General features: G+C 40.2%; 1 protein-coding gene across 1 annotated transcript in view; it reads left to right on the forward strand.

Moving 5' to 3' along the window:
• map2k6 (mitogen-activated protein kinase kinase 6) overlaps positions 1-25,427 on the forward strand; it is a 33,849-nt gene extending 8,422 nt beyond the window's left edge. Inside the window, exons 2-12 of the mRNA XM_044178595.1 lie at positions 4,584-4,647; positions 5,523-5,571; positions 6,202-6,315; positions 7,313-7,432; positions 8,465-8,581; positions 8,739-8,790; positions 10,429-10,556; positions 11,417-11,494; positions 13,414-13,553; positions 15,703-15,748; positions 16,053-25,427. Of these exons, the coding sequence (XP_044034530.1) occupies positions 4,584-4,647; positions 5,523-5,571; positions 6,202-6,315; positions 7,313-7,432; positions 8,465-8,581; positions 8,739-8,790; positions 10,429-10,556; positions 11,417-11,494; positions 13,414-13,553; positions 15,703-15,748; positions 16,053-16,130 (986 nt within the window). The 3' untranslated portion in view covers positions 16,131-25,427. The remainder of the gene's footprint in view (positions 1-4,583; positions 4,648-5,522; positions 5,572-6,201; positions 6,316-7,312; positions 7,433-8,464; positions 8,582-8,738; positions 8,791-10,428; positions 10,557-11,416; positions 11,495-13,413; positions 13,554-15,702; positions 15,749-16,052) is intronic.

Consider the following 25,427-nt stretch of genomic DNA (forward strand, 5'->3'; position numbering starts at 1 on the left):
TAATCACACAGTGAATCTTTTGTTCTGACATTGTTTGAGGTCAATCATCTGACAAAGTTCCAGGTCTGGTTAATGCAAATGAAAGTTTTTATTCATCCTTTCTCTTCATGTGGAACCAGTTACTTCTGCTAAAGAGGTAGTGTTTTCCATCCTATTTGTTAGCGAGCAGGTTGTCTCATAAATCCGATTTCAGTGAAATTTGGAGGAAAGTTAGAGGAAGTGATTAGCTTTTGGTGTGGATGTGGATCCATTAGCGCAGAGCCTGGAGAGTGTCAGAGAAAAGGCCTAATTCTTGCTCTCATATTCATAATCTGTGCACATCGATTAACAGAAGATGATGTTAACAATATTGTTGACATTTTTAAAATATGTTTAAGGAAGCATATCCTCGTCTCGCTTCTAAAATCCAAATCAAACTGCGTTAAACCTAAGTGCCTCATTTACATTAGATTGTCCTTGGCCTGAAACCTTGAACTGTTTGTACATAGTGCCAAGTTTTTTTGTGACTACTCCGGTCAGTTAGGGAGCAGTGTTAGCAGCAGGCTAGCAGCTGTGTTTTGGTATTTCTTCATATTAATATCATTGGTTATCTCCTCCAGTACTTTTGTCCTGCTCCCTGGCAGTTTGGTTTTGATTTTGGTCGGAGATATGTGAATTAGAGCTAGACCGATAAATCGGCCGGGCCAGTAAAGGCAGATAATAGCTTATTGCAGACATGTCAGCTGATGAGTAAAAAGAAATATCAATACAGAAATGCCAAAGATACTGTATGTCTAAAGGCATTCAGAATGTGTCCCCATTATATAGTTCGTCCTCCAGAGAACATTGACAACTTTATTTTTTAACTGTAAATGTCCCAGTAACAATTTATTTATATTTTTTTAATTAAAAGTGGAATTTTTAAACTCTCTATAAATAACGATAGTAGTATTAGCTCCAGATGTTCAGTTTGGGTCGGTCAGGCTATAACGTGGATATACTTTGGATTTTGCTCGCTGTGTTATCTTTGATCTCCCTTTCTAGAAAGTTATGTTCTGTTAATTTGTGAGAACGATTTATTAACTTTTGTGCACAAATTTGTTTGGGTTTTTTCCACGACACCTGCAAGGCTCTGTACACTAGCGCTGCCATGACTTTTTTGACTTTAGGCTTTGGCTCATAACTCCTCCCAAAGTTATACACACACACACACACTCGCTCTCTAAATGATCCTTTCAAATTTGATTGCGTTTATGTGTGTTTGCCATTTATAGCTGGTGCTACAGCAACATGATCAATGGCTATATCTCGGTGGTCATGAGTGTGTCTCACTTCAAATTGTATCTATCACAGTGTGTCCAGTATATTGATGCTGATTGACATGCAGATGAAAAATCACTTTATAGTATCAAAGTTACACATTGAGAGGATTGTGCAGATTTGGTGCAGTTGTTCTCTCTCTGGGTGTTTTCTAGTTTTCAGTGTGTTGGTTATGAACCTGTTAGCAGAGTGTTGGTTTCCAGTTACTATTGTTGTCTGTGTAAATGCATGTAGGAGGGGCTCAAACTGGCATTTTAGTGCAACAAAGCTGCTTTGGAAAGTGGAGACCAGGAGGCAGGCAGCAAGAGGCCGCCGGTGGAGGGCCGCATAGCACAGCAGTGTCACACCCTGCACTGTTTGAACAAACCAGGCCACACTGGGCATACTGTGTGTGTGTGTGTGTGTGTGTGTGTGTGTGTGTGTGTGTGTGTTTGAGTGATATGCCTCTAGGACAGTTTTTTGACCGACAGATCTATCCACAGATCTACATGTGTTTGTATTTTCCCACAAGACAGCAATGTGAGAAAATTCCAGTTATTCCTCTGGCTCTGTTCCTCGTCTTTTGAAGAGACACACCTTCAGTTTTACTTTTCATAGCTTTTTATGACATCAGAGGGCGGTGCACAGTGGGGTGACTTTAAATATCGCCTTAAAACTTTGTGCGTCAGCTGCTCAGAGCGTCACACACGTTTCCAAGCATTCACAGGGGAAAAAACCTAAGTTGTTATGCATCAGAGGCAGAGCCAACATGACTGCCACATGTCCTGGCGTCACCTTTGTCAGAGCAGCTCTGCATGTATGTTTACTAGAACACACTCTGACTGGGTTCAACTGCTACAAGCCAGTCTGAGGAGGTTTGAGCCAGGCACTGTCTGGAGACAAGGCAACCACCCACACACACACACACACACACACACACACACACACACACACACACACACACACACACACACACACACACACGTGGTCACACCCTCATGAACCTGTGACGCCCTGTTAACAAGGCGCCTGGCCGTTAAACTATCAGTGCAGCATCTCCAGATGGAGCGAGCACACCTGGGCTGCCAGACCTCCTCCTCCTCCTCTTCTTCGTCTTCTTCTTGCTCTCAGTGCCTGTTACATTCAATTAGGATCTGGAGTCACTTACTGCATCCAACCGTAAGTTTCACTGATGAGATGGAGCTTCGGTCGTTGCTGCAGTTGCTATATCAACAGGACATTTTAAAAAGCTGTAGACTGGCTGTAACACATAAGAAGCATTCTGTGTTGGTCTTTGTTTAGAGAGATGGCTGCAGGAAGTTTGAGTCATTTTGCATCAGTGGGAGTTTTGAAGTGCCTGATGGCTGTTGTCAGCTCTGGACAGAAGCAGCAAATCATCAGTGTTTTTACATTGAATCTTAGTGGAGTGCAGATACATGGAGTCAGTTATTCAGCACAAATCTGCCTCATAGAGAATCACAACTAGCACTGACTCACTCTAAATGTTGTTAAGGTTTGATTGAAGTTTCCTTTTCTTAAATCTCAAAATGAATTTGCTTTAGTCGTCATCTCAGTTGTAAATTGATAGAAAGTTGATACGATCAGGTTACAGACTGCACACTGCTGTTGCTGAAGGGAAAAGAGTAAAAGGTTGACGAGGATGAAGTCTGATCAACTGATCTCTCATCCTGAGCTATGTTAAGAAGTTAAGTATGCTTTCATCTTCTGGTATGCTCGGCTGCCTGTGAGACCGTCCTCTCTGGAGTCTCATCAGTCTGCTTTCTTCTGCTTTTACTTCACTCAGACTAAACTATTACAAAAGTTGGCATAAATACGGAGATGCTGGTGCGTTACACACAGATGAGTTACATTCGGGGATTGAACTAGAGCTGATACAATTAATCAATTCACAGAAAATGAATCTCTAACTATTTGGATAATTGTTTAATCCTTTAAGTCATTTTTCAATCAAAAATGCCACACTTGTCATGGTTCCAGCTTCTCAAATGTGAGGTTTTTCTCTGTTTTAGTGTAAATTGAGTGTATTTGAGTTGTGAACCTTCAGTCAGTTTAAAGGTGTCACATTTGGCTCTGGGAACTTGTGGCATTTTTCATATTCTTATAAACTAAACAATTCATGGATTAATCAAAAAGATAATGTCGATTAATCAACAGAAAATGAATTGGTAACAATATGAATAATCGATTAACCACTCAAGTCTTTAATCAAGCAAAAATAATCGTGCTTTAATCAAGGATGTAAATTCACAAATGTGAAGATTTGCTGCTTTTCTCTGTTATATCTTTTTAAACTGAATAAAGTTTGCTTTAAAGGTTTGAAGATGACCCCTTGGCTCTGGAAACTTATGATTCTAACAGTTTTCTCACATTTCCTAGACTGAATCATGAATTGATGAATCAATGAAAAAAAATCTACAGATTAATAGATAATGAACATAATCATTAGTCGCCGCCCTAAATGCTTTATTGATACACGTATGTATATATTAGTGATATACCGTAAAACTTCAATTAATAGCCCGGCTTTTATTTGCTTCAGTCACTGAACTCAACCGGTCTATATTTGGGACAGGCCTTTAAAAACTCTTGCTCAGCAAAGACGGGAAATACGGTAAATAATCGAGGAATGGACACATATTCGGACTTTATGACCGCTTCAAAGGTAGGGAGGCAATACTTGTTTTTCATCTCTCTTGTCTACCATGCCGATAAATCTGAATGAATTATACTTTGGTGCTCAGGGTTTCCTTAAAATGAACTAAACGATTGAATTGTGGAAAATCTAACAGATCTAACGATGTGTAGCATGTCCATATTGACAAAAGTTTACACATTTATATTTTACGTGCGTTTTACATCTTGTGAACTAGCTCAAGCGGGCAACCCGGTGGGCTTTAAGAGGTTTTATACATCCAAAGAACTTCTATAAAAACCAGACCCGCATCTAATTGAGACCTGCATTTATTTGTCAAAATGTGTAGCTGCACCCGGTCAGTAAAAAGGGCTCGGCTTTTAATTGAAGTTTTACGGTAGTAAACTTTTGTGGAAAATCAATTGAGGAACTGTTTTTGGATATCCAAATAGAAAAACAGTATTGATTTGCAACATTGCTCACAAAGGCCTAAAACAACCAGAGATATTAAAAGGACATTTACCTTGACATAAACAGTAAAATGTCTTGCGGTTGACAAATGTATCGTCTCATGGTTTATATCGTCATATTGTACCTTTTCTCTCTGGCGTCAGTTTTCTAATGATGTTCTGTGTTTTGTGTGCGTTTCCAGGTAAGAGGAAGCCGGTGCTCAAGCTCTCCAAGGAGGTGTTTGAGCAGCCTCCTCCCGCCGCTGTGTAAGTTTACAACCACGCTTCATCACATCCACTGCTTATATCCCTGCAAAGGTTTTTTATTGATCGTCACATCCTGTTTTAAGCATTCCTTTGTAGACCTGATTGCTTTTAAACCAAATCAGAATGCTGAATATGTTAAATCTAACAAACAAGTAAACAGGAGAAGGAAGTTTTCTTATAACGAGTACATCTGCTTGTCCTGGATATTGTAACTTGAACACGTGAATGTCAGAGATTAAATTTCTTCACAATAAGACTTTCGACTTTTGTTTAGCATCTCCTCATTCTTGCTGATGCTTGTAGAGCAGCTAAACCCAAACTGATTAAATGAGCTGCAGAAAAACTTAAAGTGAATCTTCATTGAGAAACCTGGTGTTTTGGTTTCAAGCCAACTTCTTATGAAATGTCAGACTTTCATCCATATTACAATAAATCAGTAAATCTGTGCTTTTATTGCATTCACATTATTGATTTTATTTGTTAAAATTACATTTTTATTTTTTTAATTAAAAATGAATTCATTCATTTTAATTTCTTTAAATACATTTTTTAGATTGTGTGTGAAAACATTTTTTTTGTAAAACTTCTGTTACAAAGGTCAGAAGAAGAAGATCAACGTTATTTATATCTTTTCAGAAACAATGTATTTATTTATTTATTCGTCTATTTTATTTTGATTTCCTCCGAACGTTGTCCTCAGGCTGGTGGAGAACGGAGACGGAGACACTCACGTTTTCAACGACAAACAGATCTTTAACGTCATGTTCGTCCCGCAGTTTTCCCCTCAGATTTTTCTGACATTTACTTTCTGCTTTACTGTATTGTTGTTATTTTACCAGTTTATATGTAATAACACGTCTGTCTGTGTGTTTCAGACCCCCCAGAGATTTGGATTCGAAAGCTTGTGTAATCATCGGAGAGAAGGTAATTTTATTTCTTTGGCTCATTTCTTCGACTCATTTTTGGATCGGGACATATTTACTTTCATCTTTGCACCTTTCCTAATCCCATTCAAGGTTTGTATTTTTTTCTCTTACCTTGGACTCTTACATAACTCTTCACTGTTTACTTTTTTCCCTTCTCCCAGTGTATTTTTGGTTTAGTATGGTTGGTCCCTCGCTCTCAACCCACAGAGGTTGGCTTAATAAAGGGTCTGTTAGCTGTAAAGAACGCCCCGGTGAACATTACAGCCGAATTGAACACTTCTGATTGTGGGGAGACTGGAATGCGTTTTATTGCCCATCTGGCAGTAAAATTATTTATTTTAAACTCATCAAATAAGTGGAATTTTCCATTGGCAGAGGTGGCTGCTTTTTCTCTGCTCCAATTGGCCAGAAGTCAAAGTGAATGATTTTTTTTTATTTATTTAGCTTGAATGTAAAAAGATGTTTTGCATCTTGCTGCACTGTGAAGGAGACTGTGTTTAGTAATTCAGACTTCAAAGCTTCTTGACATTTTGCAGGGTAGCTGTACCTGTTCTTTCTCCATTCATTTCTGACAAGTGTTTGTAACCGCCTCTCACCTGACCTTGTTCTCTCGTTGTGTCCGGAGCAGAATTTCGAGGTGAAGGCGGATGACCTGGAGCAGATCTGCGAGCTCGGCCGAGGAGCGTACGGCGTGGTGGACAAGATGAGGCACGTGCCCAGTGGCCTGATCATGGCTGTGAAGGTGAGTGAACGGTGGACCAGAGGACGGTCGACGTCTGCATTTCAAGAACCCCTCGTGCTTTCACACTAAAGGTGTTAGGTACACGAACGAAAGACTCAGATTAACTTTAGCGCTTGAAATAGTGCTCCACTGACTTAGCATTGCACTCCCAAAACATTGTCGCACTCATGATGTACAGTAAAAAAAGGATCCAGAGAATATCCTCTTTTTTTATTCCACGCGTTCTTCTTCCTTGTCAAAATCTGGTGCCTATATTACCCACAATGCAACTCGACAGTTCGGTCGGACAATCTATATATGCCTGTAAACGTACTGACTGAAAAGATCGAGGAGGCTGTATTTCTGATGCGGTACTGAAGGTAATCTGATTCTTTCGTTTCTCAGAGAAACCAGGTCGTGCAGATAATCTGAAAACACTGAACACTGAATTATAACAATAATAACATGGTGGCAACTTCTAGAGGCTAATTTGTGTTATTTTCAGTTTCATTCAAACTTTGGATGGAATTATTTAAAATACAAGAACGTATCGATACATTTAAGAAATAAGCTTACTGCAGAAAGCCGACTGTAACCTGGTTTCTTAAGTGCATGTAAACGCACCGTTCCAGTGGCCTCTGTGCCAACGCAGTGGTGTGTTGGCACAGAGGCCGCTGGAACAAAACAAAAAAAGATGAACCTTTGCAGCAATGCAAATTTGATCACTGTAAGCACTGTACGAGCAAGTGCACCAGGAAGATTACTTCATGATAATCAAGACGGAGGATAAAATGACATATACTGTACAAAGAAAGATAAAGTACATGGAGAAAACTCTTTATTGCATAGTAACATTGACGCAGTCTGTACAGCTGCATATATTCGTTTTTTCTTCACGTTATGAAGTGCTATGAACAATCAAGAAGAGAAACTTGACGACATTTACATGAATGAGGATTGTGTGTCATCTCACTCTCCATTATTTTGAACCTTTTTATTTGCTGTCGTCCTCCCTCAGCGGATTCGGGCCACCGTGAACACACAGGAGCAGAAGAGGCTGCTCATGGACCTGGACATCTCTATGAGGACAGTGGACTGTTTCTACACAGTTACCTTCTACGGAGCACTATTCAGAGAGGTAACATATTCAAGAGATGCAATACACTTACAAGGCTGCACAATAATAATCTTGTTTACTTCTTCTTTGCTCAGAAAGGTTCTGATTTAAATCATTTTACAAATTTTAGAATATTTATTAAGACATGGACACTTAACAAGAAGTTTGGATTCTTTTGTTAACAGAAAAATTATGTTTGAATAAAAAATGTTTGTATTTATATCAAAGTAAGGTATCAAAAAAACTCTGAAACTCTGTTTTTTATCTCCATTAGTATAAAAAAAATTCCAAACGATATCCAACCCTACTGACGGATGCTGGATTTTAGCTACCGATGTTGATATTTGAAGATAGTAAAAATCTGATATATCAGCCAATGCTCTTTAAAAAACAAACAAAAAAAACATGAACACATATACACATAATATAACCTGTTGTGACAAAGGTATGTCTGAGGTCATGCATGTCTCTCAGATTTGGTGTGGATTTTTTTTTTTTTGATAAAATGCCGCAAATCTGTTCTGTGAGACAGACGGGTGACGGACATTAAAAAAATGCTCCAAAAACACAGCCGATGTGGATTACCCTTGAGATGAGACTATCACAAATGACGGTGACAGTAAACTTAACGGTAAAGTTTGAACAGTAAAAACACAGATACGTTAACCTTTATCTTTTATAGTCAAATACATGTAAAATGCAGCCTATAAAGGATCTATTGCCACATTTTTATGTATGTTTTACTTACATTTCCATTACTTCATGTTTAATTATCTGCCAATATTTATGCTGATAGCGATGTATCTGTGATAAGCCGACATCAGCCAATATCTGACCATGTATCAGCCTGCTTTGACTTGCAGCAAAACTAGAACCACCAGTGTGTACTAATGACAAACACTTCCTGCAGCAGTGAGTGGATGTTCAGGATTTCCTCGTCGTGACTAAAACACTGGAAAATCTGTCGCTTCCCGTCTGTCTCGAATGTGGCCTGGTGCTTTGTTTGTTGCCATTTCTCCTGATCTCTTTCCAAATTTGACTGTCTGTTGCCAGGGCGACGTGTGGATCTGCATGGAGCTGATGGACACCTCCCTCGACAAGTTCTACAAGCAGGTGATCGAGAAGGGCATGACCATCCCCGAGGACATCCTGGGAAAGATCGCCGTCTCAGTGAGTTCACTCCAAACACTTTTACCTGCATAATGTGAACGATTAAAAATGAATTCCAAATGACATGCTTCCTGTGAATACTCAGCTCATGTTAGCTTAATGACAGATATTTGTTATGTAACTCTCATTTGCTTATTAATGGGCTATGTTATTACAGATAGTAAAAGCTTTGGAGCATCTGCACAGCAATCTGCAAGTCATACACAGAGGTAAGAGCCTGAGTGGAAACCCATTAAACCTCTCGGAGACAGTGTCAATATCCACTTCTGTGATCATCATCACTCAGCTGCACTGAGCTGCTTTCTTTCTTTCTTTCTTTCTTTCTTTCTTTCTTTCTTTCTTTCTTTCTTTCTTTCTTTCTTTCATCCTGCTCCATCCTCTCATTAAAGGACCATACTAGTGTTTGGCATGTTTTAGCCCATTAACCAAAAGTCACGTATGCTGCTGTGTTATAGAAATTTGAATGTCTTTTTTTCTGACCTTTTAGGCAGCCATTGGTTTCCGTTCATCAGCAAACCAGCATGAGTCATGTAGTCCGTCACAGTGAACGTCAAGCCTGGATTTATTTTTGTGAGAGTTACATTATCGTTTTGATGTTAAGCAGTGCAGACTTTTCAAATTAATCTACATTTAAAGCTGCACTTATAAATATATTTGTATGAACAATGGATTAAATGACTAACGCTAAAGAGCCAGATATATTTCTGAATTGTGTGAGTTTTGTTTTGGAAGCTGATGGAGACCAAACCAGAGCTAGAAGAGAGTGAATATAACTTGCATATATCAAGATACAGTTAAATAAAGAATTTCTGCATGCAACAAAAGAAACCAAAGTTCAAAGGCGATAATATTTCAATGATGGGTTTACAGCTTGTTCTGCTGCACCCAAGTGCCCAAAACTTAAGTCTTAGTTTTGTAGTTTTGGCAATCTTTCTTATCAGTGATGATAACAATGTACTAACCAAGGAAAGTGCTGCGATCTGGTTAACAGGCCAGCAGGTTAGCCCAACTTATTTCAAAGAGAAAACCAAGGCACAGGAAACGTTATTAACCAAACTAGTAAACTCACATGACCATTTACAGACCGTCTCTGTACTGACTGAAGTTGTGTTTTTTTGTGCAATGATGAATTATTACCAACATATCTAGTGCGCTCGCTTTCAGTTTCACCTGTAAATTAAGTGGTTTAGATTATCTGGATAAACTATTGGCCTGTTTAAAACTTTTTCTTGCATGCCCCATTCAACTTTGTTGTTACGATCTCACCGTGCTCCCAGATCTCAGCAATTAGCTTGGTGAGCACAATTTTATCATAACTGATATAAATGATGGACAGAACTACGAAAATAAGACCCAAGTTGTAATTGACTTTCCTTTCATTTTCCTTTTAAACAGCATAATCATGCAGCGATAATCTGACATTGACATTTAATGCAGATTTGGGGTTAATTTTGATGGATTACACAACTCAAGCAGGTTACAAGAGCCTACTTACTGATTTTCGTACCATGTAGAAATAAATGGAAATAAATGGAAAAAATACATCCAACAATCTGAAGTATACATTATCTGTAGCCAAGGAGCTTCAACTTGCAAACACACTGTTATGGTCATTAAAGGGTTAGTCCTTCCTGTGTCAAACCTCTGGAACCACTGTGTGGCTCTTGTTGCATCAACGCTCCATGTAATCGTTTAGAAAGATTATAAGTGACAAACATAAAGTCACACAGTCGGTCTTTACCCACGACCACAGCGCTCCTTCGCAAGTGCGACTGCGGACAAACATAAAGTGGCTGTACACAAACCAACTCCGCTGCTTGTTGTGTCGTCTTTCTCTCTCGTTGTAGATGTGAAGCCCTCCAACGTGCTGATCAACACTCAGGGCCAGGTGAAGATGTGCGACTTTGGCATCAGCGGCTACCTGGTCGACTCTGTGGCTAAAACCATGGACGCTGGCTGCAAGCCCTACATGGCGGTGAGCAGGAAGAGACCAAATGAAAAGAGTTTAAGTACTCATGTGACAAACCTGAAGCCAGTTTTAAAGTCCAAATGAAATTCATTCTCAAAGTGATTTTCAAATGTATTGTTAATATTTTTCTATTCTAATAATTATATATTATTATATAATATTATATAATTATTTCTAGAAGAGAAAGAGTCCAAATTAATGCCAATGTTGCTCCCTAGCTGCTAAATGTATTAATAATCAACTGTTAGTTCACTATATCAATTTAAAAGGTGATGATATGTCAGTGTTGTGTTCGCTACTTGTTACCGATGCTCCCCAGTGGCCAAAAGTACTCACAGAGCTGCTAGCATGAGCAACAGAGCACAAGACATGTAATTTACAGAGATGATTTATTAGCTTTGGCAAAAAAAAAAACCTGCAATTTAATTTCAGTTGGACTTAAGAGTCCTTTGCTTTTATCCAATGATTCATTTTATTTAGATAATAACTGGACAATAAATGACAGTATTTTAACCTTGGAGTGCTGTCCAAGATCCAATTTGCATATCACAGCTTTGGTTGGATTTGACCACCAGTACTTTGTGCATGAAAAGCCCTTTTATAGCTGAAGCTTCGGCTCATCAGTAGACGGGTAAACAGGTTCACCTCTCTGTGTCTCATTATTATCCACACATTTAATGAGCCGGTTACATTTTAACCGTGTCTGCTCTGCTGCTGATTGGCTGAGTGAGTTTTAGGGCCAGCTTAGCGCTCAGGGAACATAGCGGTCTGTGTGTGTACCAGAGGTTTGGGATGACAGGGAAGTGTGCAGGTCGTCTTTGACAACCGCTGCCATAAGTGACATCACCTGACCGTCTGTCCCGCAGCCGGAGAGGATCAACCCCGAGACGAACCAGAAAGGCTACAACGTCAAGTCTGACATCTGGAGTTTAGGAATCACAATGGTAAATCAGCTTTAATGGCTTTTTCTTTTTCATTTCAGTGTGAATTTATATTGGAAACTTTCCATCTCACTCTCATGCACACATTTAATTCCTTAACTTGTTCATCTCAGTTTTTCTAAATGTCTAAGAACACAAAAGTATCTGAAGGGTAAAAATTATTCATAATGAAAAAAAGAAATCTAGCGTTCTATGAGCAATTGCTCTAGACAAAGTAGTGTCTAGACGTTTATTATGAGTTGTTAAATATTCATAGCTTTCACATTTGCACATTTCCAACTCAGACCAGAGAATATTTTGGCTTCAGTGATTCAGCAACTGTGGCAATTCCCCGTCACTTGAACCCGGCTCGTCCTTTGGTTTCGGCATTTTCAGATGAGCTGCTAATGTTCCAGCACAGGTCTAATTTGAATGGTAATAAGAGTGCTAAATGTTTGGTGGATAGAAGAGAGGGTTTTAAATGATGAAGGTGAAAGGAACAGTTCAGATTTTAGAGAAACATTTACTCCAAGGTATCATCAGAACTGGGCAAGACAGAGTGAGCAATCAGTGTGCTGAATAAAACACGCTTTGGCTGATTTTGGGTTGATTTTTGGAGTATCTGGTACTCCTCGACAGCTCTACTTAAGAGCCACCTGGGCAATGGATACTGAAATAACTGCAAAGTGAAGCAGTTGATAAGATTTTGGTTTGAATCAGCTGGTCTGAAGGGTGGAAAACAGCTCTGTAGCTGTTATCATTAACATCCTGGATTTTGCAGTAACAGTGATAGAAAATGTGAATAATAATTTGTGAAAACATAATAGGTGAAACAGTGAAAGATATTTTGGAAGTCACTGGGTGGGTTTACATGCGGACTCGTATTCTGGTTATGGTTGGGATTTGGTGTGTTATGTAAATGTGAATGTATTTCAGAAACGTGATTAATACGGCGGCTGAGAGAGCTTAACACACTGCGCCAGTCAAGGCTAACACAAGGCTAACGCTAGGTGTAGAGCAAATATCTCCAATAATATTGGAATTACGCAATCGGAATAAAAACTAAAATAAACACTGGGACATAATTTCATCATCAATTGCTTGCTTGTGTTTTCTTAAGTTGCAGTGCGCTGTGCTCTCTCAGCTACTGTAGAACTTGAATATGCTCGTTTAGATTGATTAATCTGTAGTTATTATTTTTGATTAATTGTTTGGTCTATAAAATGTCACAAAGTAGTGAAAAATGCGCACGGCACATTCCCAAAGCCCAATGTGACGTCTTCAAATGTCTTGTGTTGTCCGACCGACAGTCCAAAAGATACTTAACTCTACTCTGACATCAGAGAAGAGCAACAAATCCTCACATTGGAGAAGCTGTGAGTGTTTTTGCATGATAAATGACCTAAAAGATGAATCGATTATCAAAATTGTTGATGATTAGTTTTCTGTTGATCAACTGATCGATTACTCGACCAATTTTACCGGACTGCGGTGGCATGTTAACATGTTATCCAGGTTTCTGATTTCTGTGCAGGTGAGTCGAGTTATGTCAGTTGTTAGTCAGTAAAACAAAAAATGTGAGGATAAATATCGGAATGATGCAGAGGACAAATTGCATCGTCGCTCTCGTCGTTCATTACTGGAGAAACTAAATCCAGAGTCCAGGCATCCATGAAACAAGGCGGGTTCATCCTCTGCTGCAGGTAACTGTCTGTGCAGAAACGACTGTGGCTGGATGACAGGGAGGGAGAGACGTGTCTGCACTGTTGTGAGCGATCAAAAACCTGGATAGTGTTAGTATCACGTGTACAGGGTGATGAATCACCATATCTCTCATGTTCCATGAAAACATGATAAGATTAGACCAGGATAAAACCAGGATAAAACCAGGATACTACTTGTACATTAACTGTTTTTGCTCTTTTTCCCTCTCTGTGGCTCAGATCGAGCTCGCCATCCTGCGCTTCCCGTATGACTCGTGGGGCACGCCCTTCCAGCAGCTGAAGCAGGTGGTGGAAGAACCTTCGCCCCAGCTTCCTGCCGACCAGTTCTCCCCCGAGTTCGTGGACTTCTCCTCTCAGTGGTACGTCCTTTTCTCTTGTTATGTCCCATTTTCCCTAGCCAGAGCCACTTCTCAGTGACAGCATTCAGTTCCCACATTTGTGATTTGTCTCTTTTTTTTTTTTCCTCCACACAAATAAGCCACTCAAGGCTGATCTCTTCAGGCGAGAAGCCAGCAGAGTCGCAGTGCCCTTCAACAAAGCCACAATAAATCTGACCAAAATGTGTGTTGATCCCAGCAGAGTGGGCTTCAGTTAATTTCCCCTTTATCAGATTAAGTTCATTATGACATTCTTTTGTTGTCGCGGTTGTTGTTGTTCTGACAGGATGTACAGGGGCTCTTTATTCTAAAATGAATTCATAAAAAATGGTTACAATAAAAAAAATTGTTTATGATGATATCTTAAGGTGATAGCTTCAAATTGCTTTTTTTGTCCAACCAACAGTTCAAAACTGAAGATATTCTGTTCTAAATCAAGGTCGCTCTCTAGTTTTTTCCCCAGCTTTCAACCGCATCTCACGGTCTTCCTCAGCACATGAATTTGTTCAGATGCAGTGATGTTCAGTTTCAGTGATATAAAACACAGAAAAGCAGCTAAACGTCAGGTTTGAGAAGATAAAACTGGCAAATGTTTGCTGTTTTTGCGTGATTAAACGATTAATCGGTTATCAGATTTGTTGTGTGTTAAAGTTCTGTCGATGAAATTATTGACTAATCGACTTAACTGTTGTGTCAAGTATGCAATACCACACGGCCTAGCTGATATCATAGAAGCCAAGTGTAAAGGCAACCAAGAAGCATATTAGACGAATAGAAAACTGACTAAACTGCATCCATCTCACCAAGATGCATCTTTCCTCCTGCCGAGTGTAACTACGTTAGTTCGCGGTCTGTGGAAGCCACTCACAGGCTCCCGTGATACTGGCAGCTGAAATTCAGTCTCATATAAGTGACAGGAAGAAAGCAGCTTCACCGGTTTCATCACATACTATCATGCAGAAGGCGTAACATGCAATTACAGCAGTTATCTGATCCCTGATCAGTTCCACCATTGAATGATCTGAATGTCCATGCAAGGCGTCCGTTTGTTTGTGTGGATAGCTGTTAGCGACCTAGCTAAACTGTTATTGTCGTAATTAAACAGAAGTTATCGCTCTTCTGGCGTTTTTGGTAGTTATCGAGTGTAAATGAAAGTGTATTAAATCACATGTGGATTTTATCTGGACTCCTGAGACACTTAAAATGACGTGTACTGTAAATGGGGCCAGTGTTTCTGAAGGATCCTTTACATCCGGTTTCATTTCCTGGTGTTGGTTTTGTTTTGTACTCAAGTGGCAGTTGCTTACTTACCCATGCAGATATTCATCTTGTGGTAAGTTTTTATGTCCCGGCAGCATGGTTAAAGGCACTTGGACATCATTGTGAGTTGCACATTACATCCTTTCTCCACAGATTCTGTACTCTGTAGAGTGACCGATCTGGTTGGATTTTGGAGAACTTTGATGCATAAATGTGCTTAATGAGGAAAAAGTGAAAGTAAAAACTAACTCCAGACTGCTTTTAGATTCAGACTCATGACTGAAAGTTCAAGTTTCGATCCTGAACTCGGCAGGACAAATCTGGACTGTTGAGACCAACAGCTCAGACTGTAGTTGTACAATAAACAGTTTCTACGTGATAATACGACTGCTGCCCCGGTATGATGAGAAAACCTGTCTGTCGGGATAGAAATACTGTCAAATTAATGCATTTAGTATCCTAAAATATACTTTTTGATCGCATGGAGAAATTTGTTGAATGAGTGTTCCTTCTTTGTAAGCTGGTTGCTGCAGTGAGGTTAGACGATGATGCTGCACTGAGAACAGTATTCTGTGCTCAAATTTTTACCGGCAGACACACACCTGATGTGAATGTTTTTTCAACTGTTCACATCTTAGGATGTTTCGCTGTTTTCTCTGTTACTGCAAGTCCACTCATGCTTGGTTGTCCTGGGAAAATAAACAGAATCTCAGATCAGAGTCATCTGTCAGTGAAGTTTCTTATCAGGTGAAGCAATTGCTGAAACAAAAGCCGAGCTTTGAGACTGAAGGCATCAGTTCAGTAGCCGTGGTATCAGTGACGAGTTACATTTGCTGTGAATTCATGTTGATGTTGCTTTTTGCTTCTGCAGCTTAAAGAAAGTTTCCAAAGAGCGGCCGACTTACACAGAACTCATGGTGAGTGTTGTATTTCTTAAATTCTTCCTCTTATTATTATACAACTAATTACTGTTGTTTTATTGCTATTTTTCTGCTGTTTTAACAGATTAGATGCATGCACCTTGTAATACTGTTAATCAGACACTGGAGGGCATACTAAGACCATTATTTCCATTTGGCTGAAAGTCCTCTCCCTCACATATGAGTAGATAAGCTGTGATGCTTCAGTACATAAATCATATTGCTGTCATATTACACTGATCTGAGATTCTAATGATTTGCAATTGCACTCAGACTAAATTAATGTCCTTTTCCTCCTCAGCAACATCCCTTCTTCACCTCCCATGAGGCCAAAGAAACCGACGTGGCTAGCTTTGTGAAAGTCATCTTGGGGGACTGAGTTGCCACACTTACACAGGAGGGAGGGAAGATCTGTTAAAATGAAAAAGAATAAACAAACAAACAAAAAGCACCAATCGCAGCCCCTGTTACCTGCAGAACTCCCCCTGCCTCGCCGTACTCTCACCCCTCCCTCCAGAAACAGACAGACGGAGCCCAGAGGAGAAGCTGACGAAGCAGAAGGTGGAGTTTGACCCCGCCCCCACCTGGCCTCCATGTCCTCTGTGCATTACCTGACATGAGAGGGGTGGGGGAGACGGGTGCCTCACAAATAATCTGGAATAATTTAAAATGTCTGTATGCAAAATCTCCCTCTTTGGTTCGATTTGTCCCACCTCTGTGCGCCGCCCACTACTCAGACATGGCCGTTATTCGTCAGCGAGTTGACCTTGAGTTTGACCGTCTGTGGTTTAACTCCACACACGGTCAAACTCGAGGTTTTTCTTCTTTTTGCTGAAAAAAGGAAGTGAAAAGAGGTGCAGATTATATAAAAAAGATGAATGATATAATGCTATCTATGTATAATCTAAATGTTTGTATACTCAAAGCAAGTGTTGCATTGGTTTATTAATTGATTGCATGTACAGAATATATGTTTGGGTGAAAACGGGCTCAGACGGCCAGTGAGGAACCGCTGTAGAGTCCGATAGTTGAAGACCTGCAGATGTACGGCAAGGCCCTCCTAGTGGTCACAAATAGGTACTGCACTTCAACTGCTTTGCCTTGATTACAACAGAGATCTACTACACGTTTTGGGCTCTGGCTGCCTGTGAGTGTGTAAGTGTGTTTGTATGTGTGTGAGCTGGTGCATGATATGTGTGTGTTTGTAGGGCTGCACGATTTTGGGTAAAATCAGAATAGCAATTTTTGTACTCAGAGTCGAGATAATGATTTTGTCTCACGATTCTTAGGGTAACAATTTTTTTATTTAACTTGTCCTGTGCAGTCTCATTGTGCCTGCGAGAGCTTGTCAGTTATAGTGATGCTTTGAATGAACTTCACGTTATTTATGTTTTTTGTGGCCAGGCGGCAGGATTTTCGGGTAGATTTCGTGGCCTTGGTACCTTCATATTGTACTTGGTTGTAGCGTTTTGATGCAATATGTATTTTGTCCAAACACTGCTTGCACAACACATGCATGTGCTCATTGTGTGTCAAACAGGGTTCAGAGCAAAGTTTTGGAGCGAAATTGATTATTTTTCTTTTCTTCAACGATGCCTGCCTCCCAGTGGTTTGTGGCTTACAGGCAGGGATTTTCCAGTAGTTTTCGTAGCCTTGGTACCTTCATATTGTATTTTGTCGTGTTTCAGATGGATACATTTATTTATTTTTTTATATTCCTTGATTCTAACAATAATAAAGATTTGACTGTGTTTGTTCAGAGCCATATTGGTCACTGTGCAAAGTGCAAATTATGTGAACTCTGTTCACATAGCTGCAAGGGTCTGCATGATGTCAATTTCATCATCTACTCATGTCTGCAAGGGTCAGCTCGGACCATCGACATGCAGCTTATAATTTGTGACCATATGTGCAAGAGCGTATGTGGCAACAAATATGCGCACACATCCGCAAATGCAGACCCCCCGTGTGGTAAACAGAACTGTGTGTTGTCCCTCTAGGACTCGGCCACACCAGCATTTCAAACAGTTACATTTCCGCAGCAGTCAGTGGATTTGCCTGTGGATTGAAATGTAAATCTACACTTTTGCGGAGGGTTCAACTTTGTTGAACTTTGATTTGCGAATTTGTGCCACGGACCACTTGGCAAACTGTCTTGACAATGCTGACCTTCAAAGGAGCGGAGAGAACTGGAAAGTTCAAAATGTAGACTATTTGCATGACCTGCCAATAGTTACTATGTCACCAAGCTTCCAGCACCATCTATTTCTTGAGCAAATAAATTGTGCTGTGCCGCTGCCTGTAAGGCGGGGGTATGGTTGAAACAACATGTTGTCTGGCAACGTCTGGAGGCAAAAGTGTTTATAGCTGCTCCGAATGGCCACACTTAAAGGCAAGAAGGCGAAAACCCTGCCGTCATAAAGAGGGCTAATGGCGTACACGTTCGTATAGAGTCTCCCCACACCTGGCCAATCACAGTCGGATTGTCTGCTTTGGAAAGTTACAGATGCAGCCGCCCAATCACAGTGTCGAGAAAGTGTGAAGGGAGGGGGGATTCAGACGCTGTTCAGCAATCCGACAAGCACTTTGGCTGAAGCACACCGACGCCTTTACTAACCTGTCTCTCTCACACGGACGTAACTTTCGATTTACTTTCTGTTTCACAGAAAGTCCGTCACGTGTTCCCACCAGTTGTAACACAGGCTCGTCACTTGTGGAACGGAGAAATTAAAAAAGCACTTAGTTTGATGCAGCGGACCGCCCTGCTAATGCAAATACACGTGTAATGAGATTGCACAGAGGTACTACGAGGCGAAATTGCGATTTAAATCCAGTCAGTCATGCAGCCCTGCTTGACACACACACATTTTTAAGTGAGTTGTGTGTTGACATTGTGGTCAGTTGTGGGAGAAGATTACCCATATTCTCCTTGTTGTCTGTACTGAGCCAATCACAACCCTCTCCACTCCATGTTCAACATGAAAAGAACTGGATATTATTACTATTATTATTAATATTAATATTATATTAATTATTGTTGTTATTATTTAGATCCAGGTTTTTTTCCCCCAGACATATTTACTGCAGTTTTTCTTATTTATTACAACTGCTGTTTTCCCTCTGAAGACTTGACCGATCCATTAGAGACTTGTGTGTTTGTGTGGGCTGCGTATGTTTTTGTCGTGTTCTTCTTGGCTCAAACACGTAAATGCTTTTGAACTGTAACTTGCAAGCCTTCTATGTGCCTCTCTATTGAAAACAACTAAGGAAATTAATATGTTGTAGTAAAGATGATGCAGGGATGTCTGCCTCTCCCATCATGTCAGCTTCCTCCCTTTTCACCCTCTGCATGGCATCATAAATCCACTTCCTGTTTGTTTTCATTACTTTGTGTTTCTCGTTGTAGATGGAGCTCCAGATCATCAGTGGTTTTCTTCTACATGTTTGTACTCATCTCTGTTGTTGCATTGGTTCTTGGCTTTTTTCTCATGGTGGTTTCTGATGACAGAAAGCGTTGGGCTGCCTACATAGAGCTCAGCTGACGCCTTTAGTTGTTATGCAAGTACTACTCTAATGACAAAATGGAAAACTTGAAATACTGTTTGTGGCAGGGTGGCAGGATATTGTCACAGTTGGAGAATTTACATCATGTTCTTGCCTATAAATATTTTGTTGCTGGGTTATCACTTGATTTTTTCTGTATTTGTGTCTGTCTTCAGTCCATTTTCGCTGAGTTTCGGTCACTTTTGCTGTGCTCAAATTGTTTCATTGTTGCTTAAAGGCTCAATCTGTGATGTAAAAGGAGACAAAAAGGATTGGAATCTGATATGGCTCCCAAATTAATTGACAGCACTTCTATTTAACCTTTTGCCACCCACTGGTAAGCCCACGGGACGCTACCAATACGTAGAACTTTGACGGACTACTAGCACTAAGACAAATTACATGAATACGAACATGTAAAATATATATGTGAATAGATTAGACTCGTCTTTTTAGTCATCGTGGTCATTTTCAGGAAGAATGCCCCGTTCTAAAAATAATTCAGGTACAATGCATGGCAGAGTATACCACCGAAACCTAAAAAACATGGCGTCTGGCAGTCCAACAGTGTAACAAATCCTTGAAAACTTTGCGTCCAAATTCATCACAATTCAACACAAAAATTGTCTGATGTTTAGTTTAGGCGGACCACTCCCAAAGGGTCGAGCATTTAAAGCTGCATTAATTATTGTTTTTTGCCACTAGGGGCAGCGGAACAAGCTGTAAACACATCATTGACTCATCATCACCTTATAAAATTGTTATATTGGCCTATTTACACATCCAGCAGATACGGAGAAATCCAATATTCACTCTCCTTTTAGCTCTGTTTGGTCTTCATCAGCTACTGAGAAATACATCTGGCTGCTAAATGCTCCATTATGTTCGCTAGCCATTGGCTAACTTTGGCAGGTAGAGCTGAGGAGGACTGCAGAGTCCGATGATAATTCTCTGTGGGTTTGTCACTACAAGTGAACCCTTTCATATTGCACATTGTTGTTTGATTCTGTGTTAATATAAAAATATGGATTAGTGCAGCTTTAAGTGATTGTTTTCTGATGCTGTCAAAGGTTTGTTTACTTCAGCTGGAAAATAGGCCTAAAATTTCAATTATGTTCTTTTTGAAGAATTTGACGATTTTCAACTCCTCCTCTTCAAACATGCAGTAAATATAGTTGTAATACACACAGCAACTACAAATTGAGCCTTTAACAAACACCAGGTTCTACCCTCTGAGGTTCAGTGCATTTGTTAACATTTGTATAACTTCTGAAAAAATAATATTCTGTCTTTGCGGTTTTTTGACATTCAAAACAAACTCCTGTCCTTAGTCCAGTACAGTTCGTCTGTCATTTAAATGCGGCCACCAGGGAGTTTCCTGTTTTGTAACAGACTAGCAATTGTTAGACTTCAGACTTCTCTTCACCCTTCACACCATAATCTGCTCCCTGCTGGGCTCAGGTCCCACAGCCTTCAGCTTACTGTCCTCCAGATAACTCCTTTAAGTTCCTCCAAGTGTTACTAACAGACAAAGGTCTGGCTCATAAAGCTTCCTTCTCTCTTTATTTGCTGTACTGAACTGTTAACCTACTCCCATTATGGTTACCAAACAATTTACCACAGCTTGCTCTGCTGAAAGCAGATGACACACAGTGGATGTGATTGCATTTTTACTCCTACATGCATCTCACTTTCCTAACTCTTCCTTTGTAATGAACGTGAGTCAGAGGTAGGTGGCAGTCTGTCAGACAAAACTCACTGCCAGCCACCATAATGACGACATTAAGGGCTCCCTCACTTGTACATTTCTGTGTGAAGGATGGAAATATACTCTTGAGAAACTCTAATTGCCCTCAGTGTTTTATTGCATGATGAAATTGGCCAAACTGAAACGCGGCCTGTCACAGGTCTGTTCTGATCCATTGTGTTCGTCCTGCATGCTGTTTTTTTTCTCTAGAAAAGATGTTGACGAGTCCCTGAGTCTCTAATGAGGAGCGGTGTCTCAGAGTCCCCTTTGTTCATCAGATAATCAGCATCATTTTCACCAGTTAAGCGAATGTGACCAAAGAGGAGCCAGGCTCAGGGGACGGGGGGTCTTTGAGGAAGGGGACAGTGTGTGCAGACTTCCTGCTGCTTGATGAGCATCCAGGAGAGATCTAGTCATCCCACCTGTTGAAAATAACGGGATGCTCCGCTTTCATTCATCATCACGTGCATGGTCCAATAGCAGTGATTTAGGTGTGCGTAGTATTTGTAGGTCTTTTTAAGTGCCTAACAATGCAATCCTGTGGTGAACATTTACATTTAAACACTTCTCCGTCTTTGTGAATGATGCTTAAACACTGTTTTTGTCCTTCAGTTCCTCTCTGGGACGCACTGACACTGCATGTTGCTGTTTGTTTTGCACTGTACTGAGGAGCCATATCACATAGTCACATTGTAGGAGTATACTGTAAGAAAGTCATTTTGACCATGAAAGGTTGCATGTGGACAGTGTTTCAGTTTCAGCAAGGTGTTTTTGGCTTTTTTGAGAGAGTTTGGAATTATGAGGTTCTGACTTTTCTTTTATGAAATCGCAGTACTAATAGTAGCTGTATTTTCTTCACCTAAAGAGGCTTTTATATGAGACAGGTTATTTTTTAAGTACATAACACACGTAAGTATTTCTGCTCCCATTAGTTTGCTGATTCCGCTGTTTACTTTTTACTATTGTAAACTCAACACCCCTAAGCCTTCCATAGGTTTAGGAGCCAGAGTCCCTTAACGTCACATGTAAGCTGTTATTGTGAAACACTTGCTGGAAGTGTTCAGTTTCACTAACGGCAGTTTAAAGGAAGCCTGTAGAGTGTTTCTCACCAAAATGCATTGTGTGCATCCTTGAGGCCTAACAAGCGTACTGGATGCATTTTCTTCCACGTAAAACATTTGCAAAGCTGATGTTTAAAATATTTGAAATCCTGCATTGTTTACATTCATGTTTACTAGCTCACTGTCTTCTTTAGTGTCCCTGCTGGCTCTTCTTAGCATGTTACCGCCACCGACTGTCGATCAGTGGAATAGTGTGAAACCTTTGGGGTGCGTCGTGTCGCCATGTTTTTGTGCGCATGTGCACGAGATATAAACAAAAAGGGGACCCACTTGTAAAAACACTGCTCAATAGTGCCACTAGTGGACAAAACTCCACAGGGTACGTTTCACATGAAAGTGGAGCAAGGCTGAATTAATCAGCATGAAAGAGTTTCATCCTACAGTGCATACTCATTTTAACCAGGTTTGGTAGTGAACGCAATTTTTAGTATTGCATTTACTTTAGAAAATAGACCAAATTAAATATTTCCGAGATATCGGTATGCATGTCAAATTGGCTTGATTTGTCAGTTTAATTTCACACTATTGTCCCACGTGGCAGTGCGTAAAGGAGGAGCAGGAGCTAGTCAGATTGAAAGTATCTATACTAATTGCTGCTCCAGCAAGATTTTATAACACTAAACAAAAAGATAATATAAAATTATATTTTTGGAATAAAATTTTGCTTTCTCTTGTGAATTTTAATTTGTTTAATAATTAACATCTGTCAACCCGAAATGGTAATGTACATGAAGTTAATAAAAGGAATTATTTAATTAAAATTAAGTACATACTAATTCCAGGTTTGTCAATGCCACCTTTTTTTTGTAGCAATTCAGTTTTTTAACTGAAGAGTTTTGTAGTATTTGTTGTTGTGCGATCACACTGAAGAAGTGACAAAATTAAATGTACTCAAAGATGTCAGCTTGTTTATTAATTTAGCTCAGTTTTTGTGGAGTAGTTTGATGGACACTGTTCTCCCACAATGCAATGCACAGAGGAGACAGAGGAGCTGCTCACAGCTGGACAAAATTAAAAAATGGCAGATGATGGTGAGGCAGCTCCAGGAAAACTTTAGAGAACAAAGAAATAAAAGATAAACTATCAAACCTTTGGAGAAGTACATTAATAACTTGTATACGAACTGCAAAAAAGTAAACCACCGCTACTACTCCCTACTGGCGGGATTAATGCTGTAGAAATGTGCATTGTGCTAAATTTACAGAGCTATTAGTAAATGGATTGTTAATTTGTTTTTTTTTCCCTCTGGCCTTTATTCAGTACCAACCAACAGGCCACATTCTGGCTATTGTTTGAGGATTTACAGTATCCACCGATTAATGGGACAGGTCATCCCAAAATCAAAAATACATATTTTTCCTCTTACCTGTTATCCATCTACATTGTTTTGGTGTGAGTTTTGGAGATATCGGCCGTAGAGATGTCTGCCTTCTCTCGAATATAATGGAGAGCAGTTTCGTGGAGCAACTATCGGCAGAAAGAAAATAGTTCCCACATGAAACTGCTCACAACAAATCTGGGGATTATCTTGAGTAACCGGGTCATGATGTCTGGAAAGAGACGTTGCTGTTGAGTTTTTCAAATGTATTTTTTTGGCACTTTGAGCGCCACAAGCCGAGTGCCATGTAGTCCCATTATATACAAAAAAAAATGCAGACATGTCTGATATCTCCAAAACTCGCACTAAAACAATCTAGATGGATAAATAGCAGGTAAGAGGAAAAATATGGATTTTTGGGGTGAACTGTCCCTTTAATGGTGATTTTAAATAAATTTATGGTTGTGAAAAGTTCATCTTTGGAAAACCATTTACTAAAGTACTTCACAGTGTCGTTACGTCAGATATTAACTCAAATATTTGATGCTCTGTATCCCAAAGCTGCACTCAGAACCTTGTAACTCCACACTCGCAGTTTATTTCTTCTGCTTAGCAAACAGCACCCGCACGTCTGGTCACACTTGACTCGTATTCAATTTTCAATAAGCTGTAATGAGAAAAGAGTCGAGTCCAATCACTCATCACATGGCATTTTCCTGTGTGTGTGTGTGTGATTCTGCTTGTGTGTAAGTGTGCATTTGTCTGTCCCAGTCAGTGTGCTGGCCAGAGGGCAGTGCTATCATTACCCTGCTGTTCTTCTCTGGGGAGATAATAAAGTGGGTCACATCGCTCACACAGATAAAACAGTCATCACCCTCCGCCCTCCTCAAAACCTGCATCAAGAAAAGGTCTTTTTTTGTCTCAGCTTCTCTTACAAGTCAGGCTTTGTGTTTTCTGTATGAGCATTCATATATGTCTGCTTGCATGTGGGAATTCCCGTCTGCGGGTCTATTTGTGGCTCGTGCTCACCTGCTGAGTAAACTTCTGTCACTAGGGGTTAACGGGGGCAGGACGTCCGAGTGGAAACTGTCCTTCGTGGGCGATTATTTTCACATCCCATCATGAGTCCCCTCTTATCCTCTTGAGTTTTTCTGAGGGCCCAACAACAGGCACGTATTTCTGGATGATGCGTCGGTAACATCCAGTAGGCGAGTGGCTTTTACTGGAAGACCCCTCTTTTCTTTTTTTTTTTTTAAGTGTTTGAAGGTCAGATACAGATTTTAGGCTCTAAGAGAATCAGAGGAAATTTTGCTCACCTTCTTCCTCATCCTCAAAATGTGTCAGCGGATGAATCAAAAATATCAAAGAGCCGGTGTCTAGCGCTACCAGCCCTTTACAAATTGTGTTCCGCCAGATTATATTTAGTGTAACTCTGTTGTTAGCGTGTGAACCGTGCTGAGGTTTCTTGGACGCTTTGTTTCTCCCCATCTATCGCACAGCACTTCTCGAGGTCGAATACTACGACATGACTTGTGAACCGTGGAGCTTTCTGTTTCTCTGTTGCAGGTGGTAAACTGCTGGTACACACAGCTATATGTGACTTCTGATGTTGCGGTGTTGTGTTCTTTTATTCGGCGTGGGGATTCGTGTCGGGGCAGTGCCGGGTTTTTCAGAATAAGACGTATCCAGAGATGCTACTGTACGTGGAAGAGGGTCTTTTCGTTGCTGTTGGGTGCGTTCGGGGAGGGTTACCGTGGCTACAGCTCCTTGCCCCATGGGAAGTGAAGTTCTCAGTATATTTACACATCTCTAAAGCCTCTGCTAAAGACTGATGACTGTTCATTTAGAGCTCAATGAATTTCTATAAATATTTTAGATTGCTCAACTGATTATGTGCAATTGTAATGATGGAAATTCAATAAAAAAAGAGGTATTTTTACACAATAA

This window comes from Siniperca chuatsi, linkage group LG20 (assembly GCF_020085105.1).
Source record: "Siniperca chuatsi isolate FFG_IHB_CAS linkage group LG20, ASM2008510v1, whole genome shotgun sequence".
NCBI classification, from domain to species: Eukaryota; Metazoa; Chordata; class Actinopteri; order Centrarchiformes; family Sinipercidae; genus Siniperca; species Siniperca chuatsi.